Source organism: Salvelinus alpinus, chromosome 11 (assembly GCF_045679555.1).
Source record: "Salvelinus alpinus chromosome 11, SLU_Salpinus.1, whole genome shotgun sequence".
Lineage (NCBI taxonomy): Eukaryota > Metazoa > Chordata > Actinopteri > Salmoniformes > Salmonidae > Salvelinus > Salvelinus alpinus.
Genome location: NC_092096.1, coordinates 55,676,112 through 55,701,406, shown reverse-complemented (window position 1 = coordinate 55,701,406; position 25,295 = coordinate 55,676,112). Strand labels below are relative to the sequence as shown.

General features: G+C 44.0%; 1 protein-coding gene across 2 annotated transcripts in view; it reads right to left on the bottom strand.

Annotated features, from left to right (window-relative positions):
• The window catches only part of LOC139534506 (fibroblast growth factor 11-like), a 118,195-nt gene extending 110,938 nt beyond the window's left edge, over window positions 1-7,257 (bottom strand). Inside the window, exons 1-2 of one of the 2 annotated variants that reach the window (XM_071333689.1) lie at window positions 6,848-7,257; window positions 5,232-6,521 (exon numbers count right to left, since the gene is read on the bottom strand). In XM_071333689.1, coding sequence (XP_071189790.1) covers window positions 5,232-5,424 — 193 coding nt within the window. In that variant the 5' untranslated portion in view covers window positions 5,425-6,521; window positions 6,848-7,257. Of the gene's footprint in view, window positions 1-5,231 lie in introns of both variants that reach the window. The other variant, XM_071333690.1, reaches the window with a different exon arrangement.
• Window positions 7,258-25,295: the final 18,038 nt, after the last annotated feature.

Here is a 25,295-nt window from a genome sequence, read left to right as displayed (position 1 = left end):
CGATCCAAAATCAAGTGCTCCAATCTCTCTGTCCCACTTTGGTACCATGGCACTGTCACCTATCCATGCCGATGCTCTCACCGGGCACTAATTGGGCACTCTATCCGTGTGTGTGTGTGTGTGTGTGTCACCGGTACAAGTTACAGATGGTGTTACAGGTTAATTGTGCATTGATGACCCCTGAGCTGTTTGACATACTGATACCAGTGGCACACCTGTCACAGATTGTGTGTGCGTGTGTGTGTGTGTGTGTAAATGTGCATTGTCCCTCTGTGCTCTTACTTTGAAGGTCATCTGAAGCACGGTAATTCCGATCCCAAATCGACTGCCCTTCTCTCTCTGTCCCACTTTGGTACCATGGCACTCGCACCAATCCAATCCAAATAATGCCTTTACCAGGCACTATACCCAGCCCCCCCCCCCCCACCCCCCACCACCACCACCACCACCTCCCCAAAGTCATCGCCCGTAGATGCCCATGGACGATGATTGACGTCCAACCCAAACCCACAGAAAACAAATATACTTTCCACATAAAACCATAAATCAGTCAGGTAGGACCAAATGTGATCATCTAAAACCCATTGCTACCGGCACCATTTCACACACAACATCTGTCCCATTGGCATTAAACAGGAGGTGAGTAGTGAAAAACAATGGAAATTTACGGCCGTCTCAGACGGGTAGAATCAGACATCATTCTCATGGATGGCGGTGGTCTGAATGGCGGGATACAAATTGCTGTCATACGCTCACAGCTCATAGCCTTTTATAGATCTGCGACCGTATTTGGAAACAATAACGTAATGAAATCATTTAAAATGTTCAGTGGTATGTAACACTTACATTTTCTGTGGTTTATTGCGGTAGTTGTATTTTTCATACACTACAACACTAATGGGAAAGCAATATCCTTATTGACGGACCCATATCCTTATTGACAAACTTGCTGTGTGTGTGTGTGTGTGTGTGTGTGTGTGTGTGTGTGTGTGTGTGTGTGTGTGTGTGTGTGTGTGTGTGTGTGTGTGTGTGTGTGTGTGTGTGTGTGTGTGTGTGTGTGTGTGTGTGTGTGTGTGTGTGTGTGTGTGTGTGTGTGTGTAATACTGTCTACTGTATGTAGTTACTAGCATCATGCATACACAACCCTCGCACAACAGTGAGTGCCTGTCATTTCATCTCCAATAGTAGCCACTCCCCTATAATAATTAGAGTTACTGTACGTTATAGATGCACATTATCAGCTTCACAATAGACTGGTTCCTGGGTCTATGTACTGTAGCATATATAATACACAATGCCCCAGCTCCCCTTTGTCCCTGACTAACTGCCTGGCTCACTGACAACGCTGCCATGGTTACTTTAGCCAGGGAGAGAAGATACACTTAGAGGGTGAGGGAAGGAGAGAGAGGGGGGAGAGAGAGAGAGATGGGTTAACCTCGGGACAGGCCGATACCGCTCTGTGTGTGTGCAGGGCTGAGCGGCTGCTCTCTAAACTGAGCACGGTGTTGTTGATCAAATTTACATTTACATTACATTTGAGTCATTTAGCAGACGCTCTTATCCAGAGCGACTTACAGTAGAAATCTGTGGAAAAAAAAAAAAAAAAAGTACAAATCTGTGTGTGTGTGTGTCTGTTATTGATAAATCAGTGTGTTAATGAGCGGTGCTGACGGGGCCTGATGAATCACACTGCAAGAATGAGCCGCTCACACGCTGCCTCTATACACACACCCACACACACACACACACACACACACAAACACACACACACACTTCCTTTATACACACCAGCAGTCAGCCAGAGTGTGTGTGTTGTCACCACATCATTTGTCTCTATGCAAACACAGACACACAGACACATCCTCGTGCAGGCCCACTATCATGCAGACACACACACACACCATAGATGAGCGTGCCCCTAAAATGATGTGAGGTCTAGGTGTTACAGTATTCTGTTTGGTTAACAGCATTTATGCCCTATACATCATCCCATTCCTTTTCTCTCACTCTCGCATGTGCGCATTCACACCTTCTCTAATTCCCATGTGGTGATTCCTCCTCCATGTAGTGTTGGTTGCAGTGGAGCAGGCTGACCTTCTTAACAGCTGACTGGGCTGAAGTGGAGGGTGGGCCGTCATTAGTTTGGGATAGTACCCCCCCGGGGTTTCCTCATATCACGTGTGAAGTGGTCCAAAAAACACGTTTTCACATGATATCACAAATCGTGTGAAGTGTCACATGTGAATGGCTAGGAGGTGTATGTGGCTAATTATTCCCCCTCTAACATTCGCCACTCACCTCATTCTCTAACTGACATCTCCGTGTCCTCTAACATTCGCCACTCACCTCATTCTCTAACTGACATCTCCGTGTCCTCTAACATTCGCCACTCACCTCATTCTCTACCTGACATCTCCATGTCCTCTAACATTCGCCACTCACCTCATTCTCTAACTGACATCTCCTGTGGTTTTTCTGTAAGGGATTGCGTTGCCACTCACACACTCACAGAGACACACAAACACACTAAAACATATTGACCCATATCACCCGCACCACCACACTCACCAACACAAACAAAACAACACACACCAATGGAAAGATCACACACTGCCATACTACACGTTCGAACTGTCACCATAGTTGATACAGGAATTAAACATTACACAGCTATCCCCTCTCTCCATCTCTCTCTCCATTCCTCTCTCCATCCCTCGTTACCGTGTACCACACACACACACACCTCCTCACGCACCCTGAACAAATGATTAAGTCTCTCTCTCTCTCTCACTCTCACTCTCTCTCGCTATCTCTCTCTCAGCAATATTCCCACAATGACAGGGGCCCAGCTACATCTTAAAGTGAATGTCACCATTGTGGAGAACCCATAGAAGGGCAAAGGGGCTTGTATTGCCATCATAAATCAATCAGACTGTAAAGAAAAGGAATGGGTCTCAAACAATGGCAGGCCATTAGGACCTGGCTTTTATATCTGTTTTCACTGTGGCTTGGATCGGTGTGACTGTGTGAGCGTGAGTGTGTCCCACCATATTTTACACCTGTAATTACAGTGCGGTCGCCGCAACGGCAGATGCTGTGTTCAGGGTTAAGGTTTCCATGGTGATTATCCTGATGAAATATGGTGGGTCGACGTTCATAGAACGCTCACACCGCATTTATCGAATGCTCACACAACATTTATAGAACGTTCACACAACATTTATAGCAGCGATTCTCAACTGGTCTGAACTGAAATTACTAAATGACTAAAACCAGGGAGAGTGATTAAATCATTTCACCATTTGACATATTTTTCTTCAGTCACAGTATTTTTAATGAGGTGCTATTAGCAGGGCTTATTAACATTCTTCATCAAGAATATGGGCAACATTGAATTATTTCCTTTGTCATATGATTGCTACAATTACTATCAATATAGCATTAAAAAATGGTTTCCCAGATTGGTTTAATGTGGGTTGAGAACCACTGATTTATAGAACGTTCACACAACATTTTGTAGAACGTTCACACAACGTTTTGTAGAACGTTCACACAACATTCATAGAGAATTCACACAACAATCCAACCACAATAGAGAGAAACCTCAAACAGCATCAAACAGTAAGTGAGCCTTCAATTCTTAAAGCGACATGCCTGAAAACATACTTGGACATATGATATTACATAGAAGACGGTATACCGAGAGAGAAAAGGCTAATAGATTCTAAAGGTGACGTCACACGTACTAAATCAATCCAATTCATTGACACCCAACACCCTCCAAACGACCGCTTCCAAATGACAAGAGGATTGAGATGTGTGTCACAATGTGTGTGTATCACACAAAATCAGGATGTGCTCTTTATTTCCAAACATCACAATGTTGTAAATAATATTCATATTATTGCTTTTTTTTTTTTTACATTAAAGGGATACTGCGAGATTTGGCAATTAAGCAGTATTATAGTAAAAAAAATTGAAGCCATTTTCTAGTTAGCGTTGGTTTGCGAATAGACCTCTTATTTCCTTCATACAGCACGCATAGACATAAAACTGGTGTCCACGAGTTCATCCTAAATGCCAGAATATCCCTTTAAAGAACTGTTTGTCTTAGATGTCATACTCAACCCAATGTCTCACACTACCTCATAGAAATACGATTGCCACCATTAAACATCATTTTGGTACATTTATATAGGAGGTCATAAAACGCCACCAGATGAAGTGACGAAGACCCCAAAGCAGTCTGGGAATATGCCTCCTCACGTCTAGTTTAATTCCGCTAACCAGAAATGTCTTGTGATAGATTTACTCTGACAGGCTAAATGTGTCTCTGGGTTTATTACACATACACACACGCACACACACACACACACACACACACACTCATACACACACACACACACACACACACACGGTTTATTTTACACAACACCTACTGTAGAAATAGTCCCAAGCCAGTTACCGTGGGGGCCCCTCAGTGAACGGCCCCCAGAATCGTAAATGAGACTAGTGACGTTTTCATACGGCGCTAAATCACTACGCCATATGTCAAGTTCATTCGACTGTCGCGAATGACCGGGACCTGTCTGCTGGTCGGTCCGCCGTGTTGACACGTAACACAATAATCAGAGCCATTACAGACAGAGAAGGGGTCCGTTTTCTGGTTAATTCTCTGTCATGTATACTAGGACTCTTGTTTGACCATTGAGGTGTATTGTAACAGGGGAATTGAGGTGTTTAGATGGTTCAATTGTGTCTGAGAAAGAAAATGTGCTTATATTGTCTTGTCAGAAGTGACTGGATATATGTCTGAAGGTTTTAGATTCTCTACAGACAGGCTGAACAGAACCAGTACATACAAATAGTTATTCCCTCTCGCTTCCATTTAGCTGATAATGCAACAGATGTTCCAGCCATTCCCCTGATGATTCACCTTGACCTGAGTTCAATAAACCTGTGATCAGCTCCATTGACCTCCCACATACGACGGGGGCTTATGCTAGTGTTGCCGCTTGGTCAATACCTGAACAACACCTCTCCTTCCTACCGGGAGCACAGACTCAACTCATACTCTGCGTGTGTGTTCAGTAACAGGGAGGTAAAGGAGCTTTTCTTTTAATGAACCAGACCAAAGATACAATCCTGAATCTCAGCGGGAAAGAAAGAAAGACAAGAAAGAAAGAAAGAAAAAAAAAACAGAAAAGAGAAAGATATAAGTGTTGACTCACCCGGTCTTTTTTCTAATTTTCGGCCTCGATTGCCACATAGTCGGACTTTTGAAATGAGTAATAATATCTGTTTCTGGCACAGGGACTTGTTGGCCTTGGGGCACGGCTTCCTCTTGTTGGCCACCTGCCGGTTGGCCTGGGGGTCCTTCACTTCCCGCCGCTGGCGGATCAACGAGCTGGCGAGAGCCGCCATCTTGCTGCCCGCGCCCGCTCTTCACCCGGTTGTGGTCGGGGGGAACCGTGGGCCGCCCCCCTGCCCTTTCACCCAGGGCGATGGAGCACCGCCCGGGGTGATTACCCAGAATCCTTTGAGCAAACTTGCCTAGATTGACATATAAATGTCAATATAATGTCAACAATATCTGGATAAATATAGTAGCAGAGTGGGGTCACTAGGGGATTCTCGCTGGAGGATGAAGGGAGAAGAACACCACAGCAGAGCGAGAGGTGGAGAGAGGGGGATGGAGAGATGGAGGGGTGGAGTCCTTGTCAAAGGCCCACCCAAAGTTATCAGGTGTTGGCTGATTGAGGTTTGGTTAGATGCAGTGCGTTGTTGCAGTGCGTTGTTGCTGTCACTGGTGGTTTAACTGTTGTTGTCTTTTCGATATGGCTGTTGCCTGTCCTTGCTGTTACCGTTGATGTTGTTCAGGTGTTGCCCTGCTATGTCACTGTCCCTCCGTCAACGTGGCAACAGGACAATAGAAAACTAATGTTGTCATTTTCCTTGTACACAGAAAACAGTGGGTGAGAAGAACCACTATGCCAGTGTCCCTCTCTGCATGTGTTCCAATCTGGGTGCTCCGTCGTGGGCCACAGGCCCTCCCCACGGCCCCCTCCTCTCCCTGGAGCACCAGCTAACTTTGATACAGCTCCGTCAGGGTAGGAAAGAATTTTCCTGACGACCGAATCATATCAAAACAGATCAGTCTCAAAGTCCTCGTAGGCTCCAGTCCTGCGTCTCACACACACTCTCCAATTCAGTCAGGAGGAGGAGAAATGAGGGAGCGTTGAAATAACAACAAACAAAAAATGTATAAATGACATGACCTGGCAGACGTCCACAATGTAGCTCCTCCTTTCTTCACCTGATCTTTAACATCCCGCCATCAAAACAAGAGAATGACGAGAGAAAGGGAAAGAATTCAAAATGGGACAGTCCGACCTGAGGTATCGGCTCCGAAAAAAAAGGGGGATGAGGATGAAGAGAGGCGGACGGACGGACAGATGGACGGACGGAGAGCTGGATCTTCCCTTCCTTTCAAGCTCTCCTGGCATAACCCCTTTTATCACCTACCCCCCCCCAAGAGTGACAGAGGGAGAGAGAGAGAGGAAGAGGGAGAGAGAAAGAAACATTTGTAAATACCAGCAGTTCCCACAGACAGAGGTGACATTCATGAACGAGGGAGCGAGAGAGATGAAGAACGAGAGCAGAGAGAGAGAGGGGGAACACATGCAGTACGCCTGCTGCCTATCCTCCCCTCAGATCTCCAACTCTGCGAGGCGCGCTAACTACAGAACCACTACAGCCGAGTGCCCTTCACACAGACACTGATGAGTTGAGGGGGAGAGAGGGATGGAGGAAGGGATGGAGGTGACAGGTAGCTGTAGTCTCTTACGGTGCTGTGGCCGTGGCTGTGGCTCATCGGCTGGGGGCTGGTAAGTAGGTGACGGTCCGTTTCAAGCTTAAGAGTCGTCTGTCCTCTGTACTGGCTAGTCCTCTCTCTTACTCTCACTGCTGCTTCAAAACGCACCGGAGCCTGCCTTCACCACTCCCCCTGTGTGTGTGTGCATGTGTGAGAGAGTGAGAGTGCGTGCATGTGTCTCTCAATCTCCCGAGCAAGACACTTCTCAGTTTCTCTGTGTGTGTGTGTGTGCAAGAGACAGGGTGTGTGTGTGACTCCCTCTTTCCCTCTCTCCCTCTCTCTCTTTCTTTCTCGTCCTTTGCTCACAGCGCAATACAGAGCCAGCAGCAGCAACATGCTTTACACGCTCTCTCGCTCCCTCTCTCTCACTCAATAACGCTCTCTATTTCCCTAAGCCCTCCCCTTTGCTCTCCTTCTCCCTCCCTTCTCTTTGATTCGAAATCCCTCCTTCCCTCCTCACTCCTCGCCTCTCTCCCTTCCTCTCCTCGTCTCTCTCCCCCTTTCCTATTGTCTCCCTCTCTATCGCCCCCCCTCTCTCTGTGATGTTGGTGTAAAGAGACAAACAGAGAGTGGATGTCAGTGGCTGTAGTCCCTCTCGACACTGCTCAATATGACAAGGACAAGGACAGTCAGACAGACAGACAGACAGACAGACAGACAGACAGACAGACACACTGAGTCAGACAGGACAGTGTCATCGGTACAACGTCACTTATCAAACGTCATAGACAGACGTATGAAGACCCCGCGCCAACTTATTTGTTCTTTTTCACCTGGGTCCGCATGGCAAATGGACCAAGACGATGCTCAAGGACCAGTTAGCCCTTCCCCGTTAAGAGGACAAAATGCCTTTATTGAAATGTGTGTTAGAATAATGCTATTGCAGCCATGTTTGGTATTCGTCTGAAACTTGTCCTCTGAGGATAATTCTTATGCCATCTATATTGATGTATGATCTCTGTGGTAACTTGTATCTGGACAGGGTGAACTTGAAAGTACTGTATGCAAAAGGTTTTATTCTGCATTGGCCTCATCCCCCACACAAGCCTTTGGATGCTGTGACATGCTGTGGAGATTGGGCCAGATTGATCAAGCTACCGAAATTTGGTGGGTCTGATTGGTCAATGGTGAATGGTTATGGTTTGAAAAGTTAACCTTCAAATGGCATAAATGGAATGAAAGGTATTGTGTTCGATCTCTTGCCCTACGGAAACGGTTGCATGAAAACGCTCTTCCCTAGACTGCTTGGCCTTTGGCCTGAGTAGGCATGTTTTGTTCACGCTTAGATCTTAATGCTTAGAATAAGGCCTGTTTTAATGCCAGTGATGCTTTGTAACTTATGATTTCGCCTTATACTATGGAACTTGTACACGCTACTATGTTAACGAAATACTTGCTTTGTTCTTCGCTTCTCATTACCATTTCTCGATCTTAGTCAGCTAATCTCAACATACTCGATTGCATATTGGTTAAGTATTATCAATGTACATTATTAAACAATATACACTACATGGCCAAAAGTATGTGGACACCCCTTCAAATGATTGGATTTTGATATTTCAGCCACACCAGTTTCTGACAGGTGTATAAAATCAAGCACACAGCAATGCAATCTCCATAGACAAACATTGGCAGTAGAATGCCCGTACTGAAGAGCTCAGTGACTTTCAACGCGGCACCGTCATAGGATGCCACCTTTCCAACAAATCAGTACTTCAGATTTCTTCCCTGCTAGAGTTGCCCCGGTCAACTGTAAGTGCTATTATTGTGAAGTGGAAACGTTTAGGAGCAACAACAGCTCAGCTTCGAAGTGGTAGGCCACACAAGCTCACAGAACGGCACCGCCGAGTACTGAAGCGTGTAACACTCGTCTATCCTCGGTTGCAACACTCACTACCGAGTTCCAAACTGTCTCTGGAAGCAACGTCAGCAAAATAACTGTTCATCGGGAGCTTCATGAAATGGGTTTCCGTGGCTGAGTAGCCGCACACAAGCCAAAGATCACCGTGCAGAATGCCAAGCGTTGGCTGGAGTGGTTTAAAGCTCGCCGCCATTGGACTCTGGAGCAGTGGAAACGCGTTCTCTGGAGTGATGAATAACGCTAAACCATCTGGCAGTCTGACTGATTCATCTGTGTTTGGCGGATGCCAGGAGAACGCTACCTGCCCGACTGCACAGTGCCAACTGTAAAGATTGGTGGAGGAGGAATAATGGTCTGGGGATGTTTTTCATGGTTCGGGCCCCTTAGTTCCAGTGAAGGGAAATCTTAACTCTAGAGCATACAATGACATTCTAGATGATTTTGTGCTTCCAACTTTGTGGCAACAGCTTGGGGAAGGCCCTTTCCTGTTTCACCATGACAATGCCCCGTGCACAAAGCGAGGTCCATACAGAAATGGTTTGACGAGATCGGTGTGTAAGAACTTGACTGGCCTGCACAGAGCCCTGACCTCAACCCCATCAAACACCTTTGGGATGAGTTGGAACGCCGACTGCGAGCCAGGCTTAATCGCCCAACATCAGTGCCCGACCTCACTGATGCTCCCCGCAGCAATGTTCCAACATCGAGTGGAAAGCCTTCCCAGACGAGTGGAGGCTGTTATAGCAGCAAAGGGGGGACCAACTCCATATTAATGCCCATCATTTTGGAATTAGATCTTCGACGAGCAGGTGTCCACATACTTCTAGGTGGGTATGCCTGGCTGCCAAGTGGGTTGGTCTACACACATGGCTGCACCCCTGCCCAGTCATGGGAAATCCATAGATTAGGGTTTAATGAATTAATTTAAATTGACTGATTGCCTTCTATAAACTGTAACTCAGTAAAATCTTCAAAATTGTTGCTTGTTGCATTTAATATTTTTCTTCAGTATAGTAATAGCAGTTGAACAGTGCTTATATTATATGGATATAAGCCCTGGATTGGATTCTCACCTGCTGGGTTTTCTCTCTTTGTAAGATTCTCCCTCTCCTGGGAACTTACACACACATGCTCATGCACACACACCTATTCCAGTTCTCTGCATATCCCTACTGCACCTCTCTCTCTCTCTCTCTCTCCTATCCTCTTACCCTCTTATTCTCCCTCTCTCTCCCTCCTACTCTCTTATTATCCCTTTCTCTCTCCTTTTGGCTCTGGAGTTAGCTTAGCTCTCCTCACACCACAGAACTCCAGCGGATCCGAAGGACACCGTTTCTCGCAGCTCCACATTGAGGGGAGGTAGACACTTAAAACTGGGAAGAGCCACAGACACAGGAGATTGGTGATGAAGACATCACTCAGTCCAAACGAGCCAAGACCTGCTACAGAGTGCCAGGAGGAAGAGAGAAGAGGAGGGAGGGAGGCCAAGGAAAGATAACACTACAAAGGAGAAAAAGTGTTTGTGAGAGAGAGGGAGAGAGAGAGAGACGTGGAAGAGAGAGGTAGACATAACGAGAGAAGAAGGGAGAGAGAAAAAGAGGTGGGAGAGATGAGAATATAAGGAGTTAGAGTCCATAAGTTTTGGTGTGTGTCGGTTTCATTACTGTCAAATCCCTGAGCGTGACACAACCTGTTAGCTCTGACCAGAGATCACACATCAGATGATCTCCTCTCCTCTCCAGTGTCTATATGGGTCCATACTTATCAGTTTTAAATTAACACTTTGCTCAGTGTAAAGCTCTATTTTCATATTTCCCAGTGTGCCTTGCCTTTTCGAGTGAATCGTAGAGAGTTACTACCCATGACTGTATTTTTTAGTGACATGGTTGTTGGACTCATTTTCAGTCATGTGGCTTTCACCAAGTGAGATCCTAAGCAAATATATTATCATTAAAATGTTATTATTTAAGAAAAAACAATATATATTTCATAAGACCTTGTTTTTTAAGGCCTAGTTTTACCCTAACGTAGTGGCCTGAAACTCAGGCCTGCAAGTCGCATTATGCTGGCTAGCAAGGGATGTGCAATTCCTATTGGAATCCAGCCAGAGTGGGGATATCCAACATTTGAATTTTCTTTTTATCAACTGCAAACCCCCACAATCCAGTGTTAGCTCTGTTACTGTTAGCCCAAATGGGAAGTTTCAATTTAAGGTTTAAATTGAAACCTTAGCAGGGAGGACACTCCATCTGCAGCTCATTTATGAGCTGAATGGCACAGGTGCTAGAGTGAAGACTGTGGTTGGAGTCTTAGCTGGGGAATTGTTGCATTTCCATTTTCATCCGTTTTCATTGCACTTGCGTTCAGCAACATCTATGAATCACATTATTATTATGAATAGTATTGACGTCAAACGGGAGAACCAAGGACACGGCGGTTCCAAATGTTGTGAGATTCTCACAAGTTTTTCACAGAACAACTGGTTCTGAGAGATTAGGATCAGGACGTGCAATTGTAACAGTAAGCAACTAAAACAAAATGGATGACTGCAGTGTAGCCGTTATTATGATTATGAAAGTGTATTCTTATTTTAAATTGATATAATTCTGTACCTGTCTATTCATGTTATTTATTATGCCACCGGATGTGTACCAAACTCACTAAAAGTGGCAGTAATAAAGCCTCTTGAAAAAGCCAAACCTTGACCCAGAAAATCGAAAAAACTATCGGCCTATATCGAATCTCCCATTCCCCATAATGACAAAGCGAAAACAGGTTGAGAAATGTTTGCAATTTATTAAAAATAAAAAACTGAAATACCTTATTTACTCAAAATTGAGCTCAGGTGTTTCCATTGATCATCCTTGAGATGTTTCTACAACTTGATTGGAGTCTATCGGTGGTAAAATCAATTGAATGGACATGATTTGGAAAGGCACACACTTGTCTGCATCATTTCCAATCCCCCATATATTTTGTAAATATATATATATACACACACACACACTCACACACACACACACACACACACACACACACACACACACACTGTACATACATACATACATACACACATATATAAATATACATACATAAATTCAGCGGCAACCCGTCATTCAGGACAGGTGGCTCACTCGCAATAACATCTGCTAAACGTGTATGTGACCGACAAAATGGTATTTGATTTGATTTGATTAGTAAGATGTTAGTAGCCCATGTGGCTCACCCGAATAATTTGGTCGATTTACCCCTCTTAATTTCACCTACTGTTCTGACTTGGTGGTGCAAAGTAGCCTATAACCTGTTTTAGAGAAATGTAATCATCAAATTTTGTAAAAGCTTTCATTGTCTGCTTATATGCCCCCTTTATTTATCCTACGGTTCGGACTTGGTGTACAGGGAGAACACTGTAAGAATGGCCCATGATCTGAATTCTGTCGCTGTACATTTCAAAAGTGCTAAGCAAATAGTTACAGTTGAAGTCGGAAGTTCTGACCCACTGGAATTGTGACACAGTGAATTATAAGTGAAATAATCTGTCTGTAAACAATTGTTGGAAAAATTACTTGTGTCATGCACAAAGTAGATGTCCTAACCGACTTGCCAAAACTATAGTTTGTTGACAAGAAATTTGTGGAGTGGTTGAAAAACGAGTTTTAATGACTCCAACCTAAGTGTATGTAAACTTCCGACTTCAACTGTATTTATATATATATATATATAAATATATAACATTCCATTGGTTGCAAGAATTTTGTTTAATAATTTAAATCGAAAAATTTGAAGTCTTGAATCCAGCATTGTTTTGCGTATCAGTTCATAAACCATGTGCCATGGAATCGGTACATCGGAAATCTCTTCCCAACTATTTTGAAATCTATATGGCACAGCTAGTTTTTTGGTCCTTAGTTTTTTGGTCCTTAAATGAAACTGATATACTGTTTTATTTATTTTGGTCTTTATTGCAGGGCCTACAGACATGTTCCTTACTTTTTCCCCCTTCCCTTCCACTTGCCTCTTCCATTTTTGCAGTAATGTTTGCAGTAATGTTGCAATGAGTTGTTTGTAATTTTGAGTAGAGCAGACATTTTCATCTATTTTTGTTAGCTGCATGTGTGACATACCTCCACCAGTTCTATTTATGATATAATTTACAAAGATTATACCTTTTTATTGAAAATGTTTTGTTATCAAATTCATATATTTGAGTTTAATTTGTTTATTTGTTGTATTATTTGTTCTGTCTTTTGTGGATTAAACTGAAATTGCAACCAACCCATGGCTTGTTTTAAAAATAACGATATTTTGGAGATTATTTCATTTTCAAACAACTGAAAGTGAGAGGTTGTAATCTGAATAAAGGGAAAAGGCCATTCTTGAACATGGGGTGAGACATTCCTACCAATTTACTAGAGAACTGGTTTGGATTTAAGTTTAACTGTTGTATGACTGATACCTTTAGTGAGAGGTCTAATGCTTTAATATTTAATGATTTCTGCTCTCCGAAAACAGAAATACCTTATTGACATAAGTATTCAGACCCTTCGCTATGACACTCGAAATTGAGCTCAGGTACATCCTGTTTCCATTGATCATCCTTGAGATGTTTCTACAACTTGATTCACCTGTGGTAAATTTTATTGATTTGACATGATTTGGAAAGGCACACACTTGTCCGTATGTCAAAGCAAAAACCAAGCCAGGAGGTCGAAGGAATTGTCCGTTGAGCTCCGAGACCGAGAGCTCCGTGACAGCATTGTGTCAAGGGACAGATCTGGGGCAGGGTACCAAAACATTTCTGCAGCATTGAAGGTCCCCAAAAACACAGTGGCCTCCATCATTCTTAAAAGGAAAAAGTTTGGAACCACCAAGTCTCTTCCTAGAGCTGGCCGCCCAGTCAAACTAAGCAATCGGGGGAGAAGGGTCTTGATCAGGGAGGTGACCAAGAAACCGATGGTCACTCTGACAGAGCTTCAGAGTTCCTCTGTGGAGATGGGAGAATCATCCAGAAGGACAACCATCTCTGCAACACTCCACCAATCAGGCCTTTATGGTAGAGTGGCCAGACAGAAGCCACTCCTCAGTAAAAGGCACATGACAGCCCACTTGGAGTTTTCCAAAAGGCACCTGAAGGACTCTCAGACCATGAGAAACAAGATTATCTGCTCTGATGAAACAAGATTGTACTCTTTGGCCTGAAAGCCAAGCGTCACGTCTGGAGGAAACCTGCCACATCACGACGGTGAAGCATGGTGGTGGCAGCATCATGTTGTGGGGATGTTTTTCAACGGCAGGGACTGGGAGACCAGTCAGGCTTTAGGGAAAGATGAACTGAGAAAATGCTCAGGACCTCAGTCTGGGGCGAAGGATCACCTTCCAACAGGACAACGACCCTAAGCACACAGCCAAGAGAACGCAGGAGTGGCTTCGGGACAAGTCTCTGAATGTCCTTGAGTGGCCCAGCCAGAGCCCGGACTTGGACCTGAATGAAAATCTCTTGAGAGACCTGAAAATAGATGCGCAGCAACACTCCCCATCCAACCTGACAGAGATAAAGAGGATCTGCAGAGAAGAATGGGAGAAACTCAGTCACAAAGTGCTATGCAGAAACCCAGCCTAAATCACCAAACAGCAAGCAATGCAGATGTAGAGGCATAGTAGCTTGGAAAACTCCCTGAAAGGCAGGAACCTAGGAAGAAACCTAGAGAGGAACCAGGTTCTGAGGGGAGGCCAGTCCTTTTCTGGCTGTGCCGGGTGGAGATTATAACAGTACATGGCCAAGATGTCCAAACGTTCATAGATGACCAACAGGGTCAAATAATAATAATCACATTAGTTGTAGAGGCACGCAACCTGTCAGCACCTCAGGAGTAAATGTCAGTTGGCTTTTCATAGCCAATCACTCAGAGTTAGAGACAGCAGGTACGGTAGAGAGAGGGAGTCGAAAACAGCAGGTCCGGGACAAGGTAGCACGTCCGGTGAACAGATCAGGGTTCCATAGCCGCAGGCAGAACAGTTGAAATGGAGCAGCAGCACGACCAGGTGGACTGGTAACAGCAAGGAGTCATCAGGTTAGATAGTCCTGAGGCATGTTCCTAGGGCTCAAGTCCTCAGAGAAGAGAGAGAAAGATAAAGAGAGGCAGCATACTTAAATTCACACAGGGCACCTGATAAGACAGGAGAAATACTTCAGATAACAAACTAACCCTAGCCCCACGACACAAACTATTGCAGCATAATTACTGGAGGCTGAGACAGGAGGGGTCGGGAGACACTGTGGCCCCGTCCGACGATACCCCTGGACAGGGCCAACCAGGCAGGATATAACCCCACCCACTTTTCCAAAGCACAGCCTCCACACTGCTAGAGGGAATCCATTTAAGAATAAGGCTGTAACGTAACAAAATGTGGAAAAAGCCAAGAGGTCTCAATACTTTCCGAATGCGCTGTATGTGAAATGTATGTGATTTCTAAATCTATGGATTTCACGACTGGGCAGGGGCGCAGCCGTGGGTGTGCCTGGGAGGGCATAGATCCAGCCACTTGGGATCCATGCCCACCAACAGGGGGGCCAGGCCCAGCCAATCAGAATGAGTTTTTCACCACAAAGGGGCTTTATTACAGACAGAAATACTCCTCGGTTTCATCAGCTGTCCGGGTGGCTGGTCTCAAACGATCTCGCAGGTGAAGAAGCCCGGATGTGAAAGTCCTGGCTTTCCCGGTTGTGAGGCCGGTTGTGAGGCCGGTTGGACGTACTGCCAAATTCTCTAAAACGACGTTGGAAATATTAACATTCAATTCACTGGCAACAGCACTGGTGGACATTCCTGCAGTCAGCATTCTATTTGAGCGTTCCCTCAAAACTTGAGACATTTGTGCCATTGTGTTGTGTGACAAAACTGCACATTTTAGAGTGGTCTTTTATTGTCCCCAGCACAAGATGCACCTGCGTAGGTGGATGGATTATCTTGGCAAAGGAGAAATGCTCACTAACAGGGATGAAAATAAATGTATGCACAAAATTGGAGAGAAATAAGATTTTTGTGCGTATGGAACATTTCTGGGATCTCATATTTCAGGTCATGAAACATGGGACTAACACTTAACGTGTTGTTTATATTTTTCTTCAGTGTAGATTGAGATACCCCTGCCTCAACTGATTTCAAAGCCCACACAGCTTGTCACACCCTGATCTGTTTCACCTGTCCTTATGATTGTCTCCACCCCACTCCAGGTGTCACCCATCTTCCCCATTATCCGCTGTGTATTTATACCTGTGTTCTCTGTTTGTCCGTTGCTAGTTCATCTTGTTTGTCAGGTCAACCAGCGTGTTTGTTCTCAGCGCCTGCTTTTCCCAGTCTCTCTTTTCTCGCCCTGCTGGTTTTGACCCTTGCCTGCCTGACCACTCTGCCTGACCCTGAGCCTGGCTGCCGACCTGTACCTTGGCCCCACCTCTGGATTGTTGACCCCTGCCTGTCTTGACCTGTCTATTGCCTGCCCCTGTTGTCAAATTGACAATGGTTTAATATTCCGTGTCTGCATCTGGGTCTTACCTTGATTCCTGATGCAGCTCAATGTGGAAAACCTTGCTAACTCCTCAATGATTGATTTAATTCTGACTAATAGCCCCCACAAGTATTTGTCTAGTGGTGTCTTGGCAAATTATCTCAGCGATCACTGTCATATTGCATGTATTAGAGATACCAAACAGAAAAATACTGATTCTCATTTAATTATGAAGACATACTGTATCTAATCTTTTTACTTTTCTCCTGGAATTCTTCATTTTTTATTACTGAGCTTTCCATTATCAGCTGTTTACCTGACCATGAATTGGCTGTAGAACATTTGTCATCTATTTTTATCTCTCTTGCAGACAAACTTGCCCCCTTTAAACACCTTTGAGTAAAAAATATGACAAATCCTTAATTCTCTATAGAACTTTCAGATCTCATTATGAGGAGACTCTGCTGATGATCCGTCAACATTTTGGGAAACAGTTAATGCACTGAAGTGTGATAATGAATCTCTTTCCTTGCCTAAGCAAGATGTCAGACTCTAGCATCATTACAGAGAAAAATGAGATAAATGACGCTTTTAGTCAGCATTTTATACCTGCAGGCTTTTTATTTAAAATAAATGGTGGTTTAATTGACCCTGGTCAGTCGACTGCTTTTCCCTCTCCCAGCCTCTAATTGACATGATGGAAGATCCATCAACTTCTAGTGAATCTTTGTTTTCATTTCAACAACTTTCTACTTGTGATGTGCTAGACACCTTGCGTAAGATTGATGTTAAAAAAATCCACTGGGCTGATTTTCTTGATCCTTTCTTGGTGCAGATTTCTGCTCCTCTGATTGTGGAATCATTGACACATTTGTTACTATCTCAGTTGCTAACCCTAGGGTTTGGATGGCTGTCCATGTGCTCCTTCTCCACAAATGAGGTGACCCCACTGACATGAATAATTAATCGCCTGATCTCTGAACTGTTTTTCCTCGTGAAAATCTTAGAATCTTTAATCAACAAGATGTATTCTAAGTGCTTATCAATCGGGTTTCAGGCCAAATCATAGCATATTTCTGCTGCTTCATTGGTTATAAATGATATTGTAAACTGTATGGACAGAAGGCAGCATTGTGCTGCCCTTTTCATTGACCTTTCGATAATGTTGACCACTCATTATTCATTCATAGGTTATCTGAACTTGGCCTGGATCAGGCGGCATGCAATTGGTTTGAACATTATCTGACAGACAGGACACAATGTGTATCTTCTGATGGTGTTAAGTCAGGGTTCATTAATATTACTAAAGGTGTCCCACAAAGGTCGATGTTGGGCCTTGTACTTTTTACTATATATATAAACAATATTGGTTTGTCTGTAAGTAATTGTAAACTCCACTTGTGTGTAGATGATACTGTTGTGTATTCCGTTGCCCCTTCTGTTGACAAGGCTCTTTCAGAGCTACAATCTGCCTTTATTGCTTTGTAGAAACCTTTTGTTGAACTGAAATGGGTACTTAATGCAGGTAAAAAACGAAGTACATGTTATTTTCCAAAACTCTTAAAAATGTATCTGATGATTTATGCATGGATGGTGCCCAAATTGATCATGTCACACTTCTCTCCCCTCTGTTCCTACATTCTACCTCTCCTCCATCTCTTCCCTCCTCTCCCTAGTGGTTAGAGTGTTGGGCCAGTAACCGAAAGGTTGTTGGATCGAATCCCCGAGCTGACAAGGTAAAAATCTGTCATTCTGCCCCTAAGCAAGGCAGTTAACCAACTATTCCCCGGGCGCCGAAGACGTGGATGTCGATTAAGGCAGCCGCCCGCACCTCTGATTCAGAGGGGTTAGGTTAAATGCGGGAGACACATTTCAGTTGAATGCATTCAGTTGTACAAATGACTAGGTATCCCCCTTTCCCTCTCTCACTCCCCCCCTCTCTCTGACACAACAGAGGTGACTGGTCTCATTTTCTCTCTCTAATCCTCCACATCATTATGTAAGGATGGAGGGATAGAGGGATGGTGTGGCTTGGTTGTTATTTTTGGCTGACCTAATAGGAACACCGTAATTCCATATTTCCATCCCTCAATCCCTCATCCTTCCATCCCTCCATCATTCTATCAAGTCACACTGAGGCATTCAGGAAGTCTCTAGTTATTACATCTCGACTGAAAACATGTCACTGTCAGTCCAGTCCTCAATCATCAACCAGATGTAGTACTAGAGTTGGAACACTGTGTTCTCAGTTGTTCATTGGGATAGAGAGATAACGTCCCAACCATGGTCAGATGATGTAACATCATCGTGCTGCTGTCCCTGGCTCCGCTTATGAAGTCCACTTCCTCTTTTTAATCTGTCAAGTAGAAAATCCCAAACACATGTTTTATATGAGCACACAGATTAGCACTAAAACACTCTCTTTAGTCCCTGAATATCACATCTCATCAGACTCTCCTATCACACCGCTGTAGGCTAGGGGGGGGGGTTCAAGCAGATGGGATTGTGGGATTTGGAGTCCAGACACAGTGTCCGTGTGAGAGATTAATAGTCTGAGACCCCAGAGACCTCTCCAGAGGAAATCCCATTTAGACACACAGTGGAGAAACACACCCTGATGTTCATCATCGCCACAAACACACAAAGTGCTCTACACACATTTACACACACTCTCCCCATAAAGAATCATCTTCTCTCACACAGAAACATCCTTCGATTAGTTACATGTAACTGTGTATGGTTCATTAACACTTGAGGCAAATGGGTTCATCTAGTCCCTTACTTGTGCTGTGAAAGGAGGGAGCAGAGCAGTGGACTCGTTTTGATGTTTGACATGAACAGTTCATCTCCGAGCCCTCCGTTGGAGAGGGGACTGTTAAAGATTAGCATAGCACTAGGGGCTCTATTCAATCTGTAAAGCTGTACTGTTACAGATTGCGCAATAGAAATGTAAAGGTAGTTTCCCATTGAGCCGACATATGCTGCGTTTACCGTGAATGTGGTCCCCGCTAAAGCGGAACATTGCCTTTAAATGTCAATTGCGCTGTAAAGCAGCTGAATTTCCACGATGCGGATTGAATAGAGCCCGTAATCTTCACAGATCTGAAGGAACGAGTGCATCGCCTCCTCTCAGCCCTGTGTGTGTGTGTGAGAGAGTGCGAGAGAGAGGCCGAAACAGAGGCCGAAGGCTACCTCCACAACTTTCAATTGTAGATGGAGAGAGGGGTGTAGAGGGAGGGAAATGGGAAAGGGAGGAGGGATCACAGAGAATGACTAGAGGGGAAAGGAAAGGAAGAGAGAGAGTGGAGATGAAAGTTTGCAAATAGCCTGCATAATGCCAGCTTCCTCTGTAATCCTTAGGAAACAGTGCCTACCACGCCAACATAAATTGTGGTAACACGGCACCCTATTCCTTATATAGTGCAGTCCTTTTGACCAGGGCCAATCAAAACTAGTGCACTATGCAGGGAATAGGGTGCCATTTGAGATGCAGCCATGCATATAGAGAAACACAGACACATTCGCATACAGATAGAATAATAATAGCCAGCTTTAGTTTATCACCTAAACACACTGGCACACATGCGTAGTATGCATAGTCCCTTATATATATATATATATATATATACACTACACTGTGTGGAGGCTACTTGTTTTCATTTTGTGTGGTCTGCAACACTGTGCCGAGACATGGGAGTCACAGATGAATATACCCAATAAAACTAAAATGTACACAACCACGGGGCTATAAAAACACAAATGCAGAGATGTGATAGCAATACAGGCCTATGGTGTGTGTGTTTGTGTGCGTGCTGTGCGATACCACGAAGGCTACAATTGAAAGGATCCTATTACTATAAATCCACAGATACACCCGTCGATAAGGCCTGGGTAAATTACAACCTTTCGCCAACGTCCAAGCCATGCAATAATCCACGAGTGCCTGTGTCAGTCAGTGGTTGTTAGCCTGGTGTCGCTCTGAGATGAATAACCCCCCAAAACAAGGATTGCTATTGAAACGCGTCCTACAGGGAACGTTTAATATACTCCACTCTCTCCACAGACACAGACGCATAAACCTCAGGTGACAGAGTTCCTGCTCTGAGACGAGGGTTGCTAACGTCTTTGTTAGACTGTGATGCATTTGGCCATCAGCCTGCAGTTACCTCATATCCTGCCAACCGAGATACTGATGAAACACACACACGTTATACCTTACTCTATACAGACACATCTGATAACAGGGTTCCCCATCTGGTGGCTTGTTCCAAAGTATTCCCCCGCATAACAGTATTCCCTCGCATAATAGCATTCCCACGCATAATAGCATTCCCACGCATAATAGTATTCCCACGCATTCCCACGCATAATAGTATTCTCACGCATAATAGTATTCCCAAGCATAATAGTATTCCCAAGCATAATAGTATTCCGAGGCATAATAGTATTCCCAAGCGTAATAGCATTCCCACGCGTAATAGCATTCCCACGCGTAATAGCATTCCAACGCGTAATAGCATTCCAACGCGTAATAGCATTCCAACGCGTAATAGCATTCCCACGCGTAATAGCATTCCCAAGCGTAATAGTATTCCCTCGCGTAATAGTATTCCCTCGCGTAATAGTATTCCCTCGCGTAATAGCATTCCCTCGCGTAATAGCATTCCCTCGCGTAATAGCATTCCCTCGCGTAATAGCATTCCCTCGCGTAATAGCATTCCCTCGCGTAATAGCATTCCCTCGCGTAATAGCATTCCCTCGCGTAATAGCATTCCCTCGCGTAATAGCATTCCCTCGCGTAATAGCATTCCCTCACGTAATAGCATTCCCTCGCATAATAGCATTCCCTCGCATAATAGCATTCCCTCGCATAATAGCATTCCCACGCATAATAGTATTCCCACGCATAATAGCATTCCCACGCATAATAACATTCCCACACATAATAGCATTCCCACGCATAATAGAGAGATACTGTGTATGTAATCATATACAAATTTAACCAAGGTCTCAAATAATTATGTTATGGTCAAATATTATATTTGTTTGGGCTTCTTGCAGTCAATTTGCAGTCTACAAATGATTTGTATTTATGTTCCGGCACCCTGACCATCCGCTGAAGAAAAAAAGCGCACTAAGCTAATGGCAGTAATTGAAGTCCACTGCACTACTCTCTGACAAAGATACCTGGCAAATTTATCCGCCTCTCAAAGTCACACAGGGAAAAAAGTGAGTAAGTGTGTAGCACGTTTGTGTCTGCCATGGTTCCATACCCCCTTGACTTTTTCCACATTTTGTTGTATTACAGCCTGAAATCGAAATGGATTAAACAGATGTATTTTTCTCACCCATCTACACACAATACCCCATTAACAAAAAGTGAGAACATGTTTTAGACATTTTTGCCAATGTATTGAAAATGTAATGCCAATGTTTTGAAAATGTAATGCCAATGTATTGAAAATGTAATGCCAATGTATTGAAAATGTAATGCCAATGTATTGACAATAATGTAATCTGTCAAACAAACCAGTCAACAACCAGAGCTGATGGATAGAAATATCATTGCCACTACGTCCCTTCCCACAAGTTCCCAGTACAGACATGAAGGGCTTGAGTGCTGTTGGGATTTAGTGATACATTACAAGAATTCTCCAAATGCCAGCCAGCCAAGCCAACCAAAGACAATAGGCAGCCTAGCCTCCCTGTAACCCATCTCCACTTCTCTTCTCTCTTCAGATAACTAGAGAACAGTACTTGTGTAAGAGAGGTTCTCTTGCAACACTGAAACAATGCACGGGTCATGGAGCAGCCCTTTCTTTGTGTGTCTAAGGGAGGCAGGCAATGGAGAGGAGAGGAGAGGAGAGGAAACTAATGGAAAGGAGAGGAGAGGGGAGGAGAGGAAGAGCGGGTTTGTCACGACTTCCGCCGAAGTCTGCCCCTCTCCTTGTTCGGGTGGTGTTTGGCGGTCGACGTCACCACCGATCCATGTTTCATTTTCGTTTTGTTTTGTCTGTATTACACACACCTGGTTTCAATTCCCATATCATGTTCCTTATTTAACCCTCTGGCATACCTTTCTGTTCTGTCCGTGATTGTTGGTGTCTTAGTGGTTCGTGCAGGTGTTATTTTTGTATGTATTTTCCTTATTGGAATATTGCTTGCCTTTTTGTGAGTAAACTCTGTTGTTTTTCTCAAACCTGTGTCCTGCGCCTGACTCCGCTACATCTCTGCACCCAATCGCTGACAGGGTTAACATGACAAGATGATGAAGAGAAGAGAGAAAAAGAACAAGAGAGCGGAAAGGAGACAATTAATTGTGAATATGAAGTAGAAATTATAAATGTGCTGATGAGAGGAGAGAAAGTGAGAGGAAGCGAGGAAGCGGACAGGTCGACAAGGGACAGCCTTAGCCCCACTCAAAACAGACTGAGGGCAGTAGAGAGAAAAAGCCTGGCTGGTAGCTTTAAATACTTAAAGAGCTAGAGAGAGAGCCAGAGAGAGAGCCAGAGAGGGAGAGAAGAAGAGGGACAGAAGGAGAGAAAGAGAAACAATGAGAGAGGAGGAGAGAGAGAGAAATAGAGAAACAAAGAGAGAGAAATAGAGAAACAAGAGAGAGAGAGAGATGCAGTACAAACTGTGGCATTGTCTTTTAATTTCCTCTTTCCACTCTCAGTAACATAACACACACACACTCGCATCTCAGAGGAACTATCAGTGTGTGTGTGTGTGCGTGCGTGCGTGCGTGCGTGCGTGTGTGTGTGGCGTATAGTTCTCAAGAGTGTATGTACCGCTTTGTTTGGCGTGTTGGTTTGTGAGTTGTTTCTCCATCAGAGTGGTTAGAGTGCATAGTTTGATGAAGTTTGGATGGGAGTGTCTGTCTTCTGCTGCTAGAGTGACAGGAAACGCGACTACCCTGAGATAAAGCATTATGAATACTGTAGACTCCCTCTCCTCTTTATCTCTCTGTCTTTCTCTCTCCTCTCCTCCCCCTTTTCCTCTCTTGCTCTCTCGCCCTCCCTCTCTTTCTAAGCCTGTCATCCCGTGCTATCTTGTCATTTTTTTTTTTTTTTAAAGCCGCCGATGCGAGTGCTGATCTGCTAAGTAGGAAAGCATTTTGAAATGAGCTTTATTTCTTTATTTTTAATTAAAGCATTCTGAACAGGCGTTATGTAAAGGTATTATGACATGTCTATGGGGTTTAGTGCGACAGGGCTTTTTTGGGAGGATTAAATGGGTGATGCTAAGTACACTGATGATATCACAGTAGGAATGTTTGTATAATCATGCAGACAGCTTGGGATAGATATTAAACACTGATTTTTAAATTACATGCAGGCAAACTGCAGGCAAAGGGTGAGTTAGGTCACTGATTGAGTACTCAGATTGTGGTGTTGCAGGTACACTCTCAGGTAAAAGAGTAAAACAGGGGTAATAACTAGATGCAGCCGTGGGACAATTTTTTTTCTTGAGCGGATGGTCAGGGGGCCGGAACATAATTACAAATCATTTGTAGACTGCAAATTGACTAAAACATAATCCTTTCAAACCTTGCTTACATTTGTATACGGACACATATACAGTTGAAGTCGGAAGTTTACATAGAGTCATTAAAACTCGTTTCTCAACCACTCCACACATTTCTTGTTAACAAACTATAGTTTTGGCAAGTCGGATAGGACATCTACTTTTGTGCATGACACAAGTAATTCTTCCAACAATTGTTTACAGACAGATTATTTCACTTATAATTCACTGTATCACAATTCCAGTGGGTCAGAAGTTTACATACACTAAGTTGACTGTGCCTTTAAACAGCATGGAAAATGTCATGGCTTTAAAAGTTTCTGATAGGCTAATTGGCATCATTTGACTCAATTGGAGGTGTGCCTGTGGATGCATTTCAAGGCCTACCTTCAAACTCAGTGCCTCTTTGCTAAACATCATGAGAAAATCAAAAGAAATTGTAGACATCCACAAGTCTGGTTCATCCCTGGGAGCAATTTCCAAATGCCTGAAGGTACCACGTTCATCTGTACAAACAATAGTACGCAAGTATAAACACCATGGGACCACGCAGCCGTCATACCGCTCAGGAAGGAGACGCGATCTGTCTTCTAGAGATGAATGTACTTTGGTGCGAAAAGTGCAAATCAATCCCAGAACAACAGCAAAGGACCTTGTGAAGATGCTGGAGGAAACAGGTACAAAAGTATCTATATCCACAGTAAAACGAGTCCTATATCGACATAACCTGAAAGGCCGCTCAGCAAGGAAGATGCCACTACATCAAAACTGCCATAAAAAATCCAGACTACGGTTTGCAACTGCACATGGGGACAAAGATAGTTATTTTTGGAGAAATGTCCTCTGGTATGATATAGAAAAATAGAACTGTTTGGCCATAATGACCATCGTTATGTTTGGAGGAAAAAGCTTGCAAGCCGAAGATTACCATCCCAACCGTGAAGCATGGGGGTGGCAGCATCATGTTGTGGGGGTGCTTTGCTGCAGGAGGGACTGGTGCACTTCACAAAATAGATGGCGTCATGAGGGAGGAAAATTATGTGGATATATTGAAGCAACATCTCAAGACATCAGTCAGGAAGTTAAAGCCTGATCGCAAATGGGTCTTCCAAATGGACAATGACCCCAAGCATACTTCCAAAGTTGTGGCAAAATGGCTTAAGGACAACAAAGTCAAGGTATTGGAGTGGCCATCACAAAGCCCTGACCTCAATTCTATAGAAAATGTGTGGGCAGAACTGAAAAAGCGTGTGCGAGCAAGGAGGCCTACAAACCTGACTCAGTTACACCAGCTCTGTCTTTAGGAATGTGCCAAAATTCACCCAACTTATTGTGGGAAAGCTTGTGGAAGACTCCCTGAAACATTTCACCCAAGTTAAACAATTTAAAGGCAATGCTACCAAATACTAATTGAGTATATGTAAACTTCTGACCCGCTGGGAATGTGATGAAAGAAATAAAAGCTGAAATAAATCATTTTCTCTACTATTATTCAGACATTTCAAATTCTTAAAATAAAGTGGTAAC